Here is a 9,491-nt window from a genome sequence, read left to right as displayed (position 1 = left end):
AGGCATTAGTCACTATGAGCACGTGCCGCCCCAAAGCCTCTCCATGCCACAAGGCTCCCCACGAGCCAGATCGGAGAGGAGGAAATTCGGCAAGGGGAGGAGCCAACATGGCACAGAGTGATTGTGGGAATTGGGAACCCGAGAACAAGGTGGGATGACAGCAAACCGGCAGCACCACGCAAGCGTAGTAGCCATCACCATCAGCGTCCTCCCAAGATCCTTAGACAAAGCCACGTGCCCTGGTCGTAGATGCCCATGTCACTGTCAGCGGCCACCATGAAGACAACAACGAGCAAGACCTTGCCGAAACGGCCAACGAAGGCTGCGGAGATGAAGCTGAGCTTGAACTGGAAGATTATGGCCAAGAACCCAGGCCACACGCCCAAAGGTCCTGCACAGGGACGACCAGATATTGCGGCCAAACACTGGCCCCATGGCCAGGGGCATCCCCCACGCAGCCGCTAGTGCCCACAGCCATGGGAGCAGGGGACCCCATAAAGCAAGAAGGGGGCCACGCCGAATGGACTCCAAGAGGCCCACTGCCGCCCTGGCTAGCCCCTAACTACTAAGGGCACCGATGCCAGACCGGCACGAAGCAGGCCATCGACGCCCGAAGCCTCCCAACAAAAAACGAATCCGACCGAAAACACACTGGATCTACACTCTAGCTGGCGCTTAGCAATGGGGGGGGGGGGGGAAGGAGAGGGGGCGGAGGAAGGAAAGGGAGGGAGGTATGGGGAACCGCGACGGCCGCCGCTTGGCGCTGCCGTCTCCGGCCAACAATGACGGTAGCGACCGCTCTGGGCCACGATGGTGGGGACTCCCAATGGCGGTGGAGTTTCAACCCCTGTGTCGCCTCTCAAAGACGACACGAGGGTCTTTCAGGATCATGGATCTTGACTACTAATTTTTGCGTAAGATGTTTATATAATATAGCAAAGTATATTATTATGAAATTACTTTTTGAGACAAACCTACCTGTATTTTTTTAAAATATCCAAACTCGGTACATAAAGAATAATTGGTAGCCAAAGTTTAAAAATATTGACTATATATAACCCAAAATGATACTTATTTGTAACCGGAGGGAGTATTCTAGAAGCAACATGAATAGCAAGATTAAAATTTATCTTGTCTTGTTTAATTTGGTCATAGAAGCTGTAATACAGCTGCGCATGAACGTTCCTCGTCTATTGGACTGAAGGTGTCCCTGGGTTTGTAATGTCAAATATTCCTTTAAAAAAACCATGTCACTTAGCTCCCAAATCCAGATTTTAATATGGCCCACTCGCACCCGCTCGCAATGTCAGCCATGCCATTGTAGCGCTGGCACCTCTTTCCTCGTTGCCTATTTGCAACGACGGAATCTATGAACGGAGGATGGCAGCGACAGGAGAGGTCCTGCTGTCCTGGTGCATGGTATCTTCGGAGATCCAGTGTAAGTTGCGCTTTTTCTATGCGAGCAGACAGCTTGGCTGCTGTGAATTTCAGGATTTGGTCAGCTAATTACTCTATTGATGCCGATTACTATAATTGCCCATGGCTCTCTTTGTTTTCCTCTCCTCGATGCAACGGCAAACAGAGCCCCAAGCTTTCGTGTAGGTTCGAGCTGAACTTTTGCGAAGTCTTCGCTCAATCCTGTAGCGGCTTGACAATGAAGAAGATCCATCGCCGTCGCCGTTGCCGTCGCCGTCGCCACTCCACGACACAGCCGCCGTCGACCTTGAGCGGCCCGGCCTATTCGACGTCTCTGTAGGACCTATACGTTGCTCTTGGTCCACCTGTATTAGGAGCCCTGCTGATGGATATGTGGTTAGACGTTAGAGGGTCGATTGACCCGCGTGTAGAATTGGCGATTTGCTATTTTGCCACTCTAAATAGTGCGTTTCAAATATTTGTTATTCTAATTTATATGTCATTAATTCAGATCATCTTATATTTCATCGACGCCAGTAGTAATCTATCGAGTGACAAATCATCATTTATTTTTTTAGAATACAGAGGCTTTGTGCCTTTCCTTCCTATGTCCCATGGGATCGCTGCCTGCAAACAGTCTCACACGTGTTGCCGTGTGATGTGGCGAGGCGGGTATTGGTGGAGTGGGTTTTATGATTTTTCGAACTTCTATTTGTTCCATCTGATGATCAACTTGTCAAATAGTTATTTTATTAAGCAGGTGTTCTGTCATGTCTATTTATTAATGAAAAAAAGTAATTCTAGATCTCAGGGACCCAAAGAGACAAATCCATGAAATTTTAGGAACCTACGTGTTTACCATAGTTACTACTATATGACAAAAAAAATCTGCAAATGTTAGAAATTCTGATATGCTTTCATAGCTAACAACTAATGCAGTGAGGTGTCATATGAAAGTCATGCAATTAACAATGTACAAGCATAAGAATTGCAAACTTTTGGAAAGTGCACATTATTACTGCCTCTGTTTTTTCATCCTTGCCAAACGAATATAAAATGATCGTGGTGAAACATATATGCAGAAACAAGTGTAAGGCATATTGTGCGAGAAACATGATCTTAGCACTCAAAACAGCCCTTGAAACTTGAAGATACAGAACGTACATTAGAAATGCATCATCTGTAGATCTGGATGGCACTCCAATACCAGAGGCACCGCCGCTGTACGGGGTTTGTTATTTCCTCCGGATATCATCTATTCACAATGTACATTATTCTCCTATTATTATATTCCCTCTGTTTAAGATGTTTAAGAATGTAAGGTGTATATTAATTTAAAAAACTCATTAAAACTAAATTTTAATCGTTAATTTCTCTTATAATATGTTGTCAATTGCTATAAAATCAATATCATATTAAAAGTACTTTAAAATACAAAATCTATTAATATAAATTTGTATCCTAAGCATGCATATAATTTGATTAATCATTGATTAAAATTTATAAAGTTTAACTTTTTAAAATAAAATATGTCTTACATTTTTAAACGAAAGGAATAATTTTTCTCTTGGAGGAGGAGAAAACTACACAGCCAGTCTATGACATCGTGGGTCAAAGATCGTTGGCAGTATCAACTGCCTCCGTCAGGTATCACTACATCTACCTGCATCTTTGTTCACGGCATCCAATTTTAGTCAGTTAATCTAGTTCAAAGACACCTGGAGATTCCAGCCACTGAATTGGCACCTGTGCTGTTGAAGTGGAACAATCAGTCTTGCTGCCTTGCGTTAGTATTCGCAAATCGCAAGGACATAAAAGAGAGAGCTAATTAAGCACTCGTTCTAGTTATAAATACATAACGTTTTAGACTAATATTATCTGTAATGTATATTTTTAACTACTATTTTTTTATTAAGATGGATTTATAAAATCCAATAAATTTGTGATATTATAAAAAAAATAGACAAATCTACATATATAATATTAATTTTTACAAATTAAATATTTTGAAAGCTATTATTAAATAGAAGTTTTATAAGTTGACCAAATATGATTCAAAACATCATGTTTTTATGATGAGATGATACGAGGGAGTAGCTAAATTGCTTGTGTTGTATGATCTCTCCTTTCTATGTGCCTACTACCCCCATAAGAACATTTACACCTTTTGCTAGTTCGTTTCTCGTATTGTGTTCCCTCTAAACTTTTTGTCGCTGCTAGTGTTTGCTAGAGCTGATCCTCGTTATATAGTGTTGTTGCTGAGAGGCTAGGGGTTGGTAAATGTGCGCTTAGGATGGATGGTGAGAACATTTGACTTACCTACATTAAGAGGCTAAGAGCTCTTTGTTAGAGCTAATTCAATCTTAATTTGTCAATTGCTAGCCTTAAATCATGGACACTAATCGGTTTTAGCGGAAGCGTGAGCACATACCAAATGAGGAAGACGACATGATGTGTAGATCCGTCGGTGTAGAGTCGCGACATGGATCAGTATGCTTGACGAGGCGCAATGACGACATGATGTCAAGATCTGTCAGGAGGTAAGCCTTTTGTAAGAGGATCCGTAGGTATTAACTTAGTACTTATATACTTAACATTAATGATCTGATCATAGATTCTATCTTTCACAATATGATAATTAATATCGATGTGTTTGGTAGCACCACTCGATTTGTTGTTATTTGTATAGAAAATTACGGGTTGATTATCGCAGTATAACATAAGTGGCTTTGAAATGTTGTCTACCACTATTAATTCTGAGATAAAGTTCTTTAGTCATACAATCTGCCCGGTAGCCTCATAACATGCTACAAACTCAGTTTGTATCGTTGATGATGTCGTAAGTATCTGTTTGGAGCTTTTCCATGAGATAGCTCCTCCAACGAGGGTGAAGATATAACCTGGCGTGGATTTCTTAGTATCCACACACACCACAAAGTCTACATCCGAATAACCTTGCTTAGCTTTTCGCTGATTCCATGAATGGCTACGCTCTTAGGTGCCGCTCTCCCCTATGGGGGTGCTGTCGTAGTGCCTCCCCCTCTCCTCCTTCGGTGCCTCCCCTGATGCGTCCGGTGGTGGTGACTCCATGCCAGTACCGGCTCCTAGTATTTGTGCTGCTCCTCCCCTTGCCCAACCTCCTCCTCTTCTGTAGGTTGGGCCTGTGGGGGCTTCATGACGTTGGGATGGCCATGGGACAGTGCAGCTGTGAGGTGGCGGCGTTGCGTCTGGTGGCAGCAGCACCATGCCATTTTTCTAACCCCTGGTGTTTGCGTTACTCCTCCCCTTGCTCGGCCTCCCCCTCTTCTGTAGGTTGGGCCCGTGGGGAGCTTCGTGATGCTGAGGAGGCTGTGGGATGACGCAGCTACGAGGAGGTGGCATGGCCCTTACACGGTCTGGCCGTGCATGAGGGATGGGATGTGGGAGCCACTAGCGAATGCCTTGCCTGGTTTTTTGGTCGGCATCGATGACGGCGACGTCCTCGGGTGCCATTCTCCTCCTTGAAGGCATTGTCAGGGCGTCTTTCCACCCCCTCCCCTGGAGTCTCTAGGTGAAAATCTTGTTCGGGCAATCAGACGGGCGACGACGGCGACTCGACGTCGCGTCCTCCTTGGAGGCATCTCTCTAGAGATCTATTTTTTGCACTACGGTGGCCGCCAGCTTAGTGGCGATGTGGTCGGGTTCGGCATTGGCTCTGGCTTCGCTTTGAACCACCAGCTTCTTGTTATAGGTTTACTCCTACGTCCTCGATTCGCAGCGGCTCTTCACTGGTTTTGGCGCTTCTCGACAGCGATTTGTCCCAATGTGCGCTCCTCTATTGCGACGCGCTACCGACTTAGTGTCAGAGAGGTGCGGCGTGGAAGCAAGGCTCTGTCGACCGAGCTGTGTTGTGGCGACGTGGGAGCAGGACTCTGCCGACTGAGTTGTGGTGGCATGGGGGCAAGGCTCCACTGACCGAGTTGTGAGGAAGACAGTTGTTTGGTTGGTCAGTGCGTGAATTGAGTTGGATTAGACTTGTATGTTTGTCTGGTTGTCCCTTCTGGTGTGTAAGTTTGTTTCAAGTTGAGATCGTATTGTCATCTCGAAATTATCCGCCGATTTCCTTTTAAACTGCGCGGTTGTGAGGTTTTTATGTCCGATCTCTGTTATAAACTGAATCAATTCTCTTCTTTTATAAAAAAAAAAGGCAATGTTCTTACCATCCTTTTGAAAAAAAAATTGTTGAAGATATAGGGTAGACGATAATTACATTATTATTTGCCTGATTGAATATAGTTTTACCAACTCTCCTTTGTATATCCAAAAGCAAGAAAAAGGAAAAGTAGGCTCACAGAGAACAAATCATTTATGGGACTTAGAATCGAATGATTACCGGGTAACCTAAAATCTACCCAGTGCCTTAACTCTCAATCAACCCCCCCCCCCCCCACCCCTCACAAAAAAAAACGAAGCTATGGTTGATCTGATGCCAGCACATCGCACTGCTAGTGATCCAATTCATTCACTAGTACTGCGTCCATATTTGTGACAACTGTGACCAACTGCTCTTAATCTCTTACTCTAGTTTGAATACAATACAGTATCTCTGCCCACTTTGTACAAAAAAGTGAGCTCTAGCTTGAAGTCCACTGCCAGCAGAACAATCCATGTTCTTGGTAGGTTAATAGGAGGCTATGGTAAAGATAGTTCGACATATCCCACAAGAGAGTATCGCTGTGTGGCACCATTACGAATCTAGGATGATCGCCTCTATCCCAATGCAAAGGACAAGTGCGGTAACTACGGGAGGCTAGGTTTGCTGCTGAGAACATTTTATCTACTCCATCAGTTTCATGGCACTTTTGACAAAAACTTCCCTCCATAAATCCTTGGTACTCTGTCAAATGTTAATCCAGGGCATTATAACTGTCCCTGGCAACCAAGCGCAAGCTCTACATTACCACCAGTTTTGCCCGCTCCATTAGTAGCTGACCGGAAGCATGTGTATTCAAAATTCTAGCAGTCAGGCAATTTATGCAGCGTTCCCCACAGTTTCAATTCTCAAAAAAAAAAAAAATTACATGCCTTAATTCTACAGAGTGCTTCTTAACAAACTGAGATCAAACATTGCATCCAAGCGTGGTAGCATACTCCTTCTATTCTACAAACATGTGCATAGAAGAGATCCGAGCATCAAAATGCCTGGACAAGCATTATTAAATTTGTTTGTGCATGATGATGAATATCCTCAGTAACTAGTGCTCAGCAGGGCAGATATCTTCCAAGCTGAAAGATAAAATGCAGAGCACATGAAAATGAAGAACCGAAGTACAGGTTGTTGAAAGTATAGTGCAGGCGAACAGACCTTTTGCCCAAATACTCAATGATGTCGGTGGTAACGGTTGCTCGCTTGTTCTTCTCAAACGCAAACGATGCAGCTTTCCTAAGCAGTAGAGAACCAGCTATGCACCCAAGGGTCATCGGATTTACTCTGCATTTCACAAAAACAAAAGCAAATCTGATTCAGGATGACACAGTTCGTAGTAGTGACAGAGAGGAATGTAGCATAACCTATTATCAGTAGACTGCTCATTTGACAAGATAAAGTGCCGTGCCCATGATGAAAATACTGCCACGCTGACACCAACAAAAAAGATTAGAGTATGTCGATGGAAAATAAACTAGTCATGTTCATTCAAAAAAACCTGTATATAATGCCGAGTCTCAAATATGTTGGCAGATAAAAAAAATACTTGTACTGATGTCAGAAATAGACAATCATGGCAAAGCTAAGAGAAAACAAATTAAACTGTTATAATTTAAAGAAGTGAGTTGCCACAAGAAATTTATGCAATCAACAACTGTACAAGTAAAGGACCTCATAGTGCAACTACAAAGATACATTTCTTCAGAGACAACCATACATCTCAAGCATGTGTTTTGTGTCGAAGCCGCATATATGTTGAGCGAACTCTTTTTGTGCAAGGTACAGATCATTTATAGCACTCAATAAGAGTAATGTCTGCACGGAATGGGTATGGTCTGTTTCCAGTGAAAATGTAGATAGGCTATTATAATCCCGAATCCATTTTTAGAACTCAGTGAAAATGTAGATAGGCTATTGTAATCCCGAATCCATTTTTAGAACTCGGCACAGCTCTGAATAGGTTAGAACTACAAAGAAGTTGTAGAGAGAAAAAAAGAGCAGGTACTGTAGTAGAAACAGCCAGGCCTTTTAATCACACAACCGAGATGAGTTCACTAGCAATAATCCTAGTTCATTTGGTTTCCTAAAGGAAAATTTTCCAAATGTTTCGAGAAAGAACCTAAAAGAAATAGGCAAAACAGCCCTCATAGCACTCCCTGAGATGTAGTTTCCCCTTGTACCATTATTTTTTCTTTCCTTGCAAAAATAGCACTCGGTTCCATCGGAGAGTTCCTCCATCTAGCCCTCACCCTCACGCAACAATATTTACGTCGGTCGAACAGAAAGAAATCGGGATGCAAGAAAACACCCGCTTCCTACAAGCCCAGGTCCAGTCACTAGAAGCCGGTCTGGATCCCTGACCCCAGGGAAGGATTGAATTTGTGAGATTCAATAGCACAGTAGCATTGAATTTTGTAAGAGCCAGTGTGTAACCTGGAGTTTTTGTGTGTGCTTTATCTCACATAGCACATTCTGTTGCTGTCTGTTTTCCTGGGCATTTTTGGAAGTTCTGAACAAGTTTAGTAAGATAATGTTCTGTACAATGTTCTGAAGTTCTTGTTAAACTTCTGCTGATGCCTGTTTTCTTGTTAAAATCCGGGTCCTATTTTCAGAATAATCAGCTGCCTGAACTTGTGCCGTTGCTTTGCTTTTACTGGGCGTTTTGTTTTGTTCAAATATGGGTCATATTATGTTCGCACTTGATCAGGGAAGGTGAAAGAAGCAGAAAACGTGAAAAGTTAACAGCGTGCTAGACGGAGCAATGGCTCATAGCAATCGGATGCTATTTTTTCAAGGTAGCAAAAAATAATGGTACAAGGGGAAAGTGCATGTCAGGGAGTGCTGTGAGGGCTATTTTGCCAAAGAAATAAGAACCTGGTCCGTGTACAGTAATTTTGGTGAATGCTAACCCAAAAACAAGGGATAGACAAGTATAGTAAGTATGTTGAAGTGAAGTCTACAAAAATACAATGAACAGTCAACTAATATAATTCGAGAAGGGACTGATCAGCACCAAGAAAGCAACAGACCTTCCAGAAAGAATGTCACCTTGACCGCCACATCGCCTTGGGGAACCAAAAGTACTCACTTGTGTCACTTCAGAAAACCAGAAAACAACATATCTAACAGTTTAAGAAACCAAAAAGAACAGTCTTACAAGAATTACAGCGAAAGTAAAACTAAGATATTCATGCTTGACCATTTTATACTATTAGTTAAGTAGCCAAGCAAATTTCTAATATACCTGTTTTACCATCACTAATTAGGTCTGCTTTTCCTTTCCGCATGATGCTTACGCCACCAATTCTGAACAAAAAAACAATCACAAAACATGATAAATGAACATTTAAGAAAATTGATACTTCCTATAAAAGAACAAAGAGAAAATGATACTATGGTTTGTTCATACTTTTGGCAAAGTGCAGTCAGTTGCTCAGAAGCGGTTTCCTCATTTACGTCACAGTTAAGAACCTTCTGAACAAGACGCTTGTACTCATATACATTCGGTGTTAGGACAGCAAGAGAGTTACCTTTAACAAGACCAAGGTCATTGGTTATTAGGAAAAGGCCATCCTGCAAATCACATGTATAGATTTCTGGGTCGCTTTTTAAAAAAAAAATCTAGATAGACTCAAAACTTATAATACAGGAAATAACTCAATAAGTTAAATAACATCAGTACCCCATCAATAACGGTTGGAATGTTAGCTTGTTGTGCATGCCTCATGATATTACTCACACAATCCTACAAATAAGATATGTGAGCAAACATAAGAAAGCAGATAGATCTCAACATTATTTCATTGTATTTAGACTTTAAGACAGAACTAAAGAAAAAGAAAATCAAATAAATTACTTCAATGGGGAACTTCTCCAAAGAGAAATTTTA

General features: G+C 42.3%; 1 protein-coding gene across 4 annotated transcripts in view; it reads right to left on the bottom strand.

Moving 5' to 3' along the window:
* Positions 1-6,376: 6,376 nt before the first annotated feature.
* Positions 6,377-9,491, bottom strand: part of LOC133930566 (ATP-dependent (S)-NAD(P)H-hydrate dehydratase-like) — a 31,822-nt gene continuing 28,707 nt past the window's right edge. For 2 of the 4 annotated variants that reach the window (XM_062377234.1, XM_062377231.1), the window contains exons 5-11: positions 9,285-9,347; positions 9,012-9,175; positions 8,847-8,908; positions 8,632-8,698; positions 6,967-7,032; positions 6,761-6,886; positions 6,377-6,681 (exon numbers count right to left, since the gene is read on the bottom strand). In XM_062377234.1, the coding sequence (XP_062233218.1) occupies positions 6,651-6,681; positions 6,761-6,886; positions 6,967-7,032; positions 8,632-8,698; positions 8,847-8,908; positions 9,012-9,175; positions 9,285-9,347 (579 nt within the window). In that variant the 3' untranslated portion in view covers positions 6,377-6,650. The remainder of the gene's footprint in view (positions 6,682-6,760; positions 6,887-6,966; positions 7,033-8,631; positions 8,699-8,846; positions 8,909-9,011; positions 9,176-9,284; positions 9,348-9,491) is intronic. The other 2 variants (XM_062377233.1, XM_062377232.1) reach the window with 2 other exon arrangements.

Source organism: Phragmites australis, chromosome 10 (genome assembly GCF_958298935.1).
Source record: "Phragmites australis chromosome 10, lpPhrAust1.1, whole genome shotgun sequence".
Classification (NCBI taxonomy): Eukaryota; Viridiplantae; Streptophyta; class Magnoliopsida; order Poales; family Poaceae; genus Phragmites; species Phragmites australis.
This window is presented reverse-complemented; position numbering and strand designations above follow the sequence as displayed.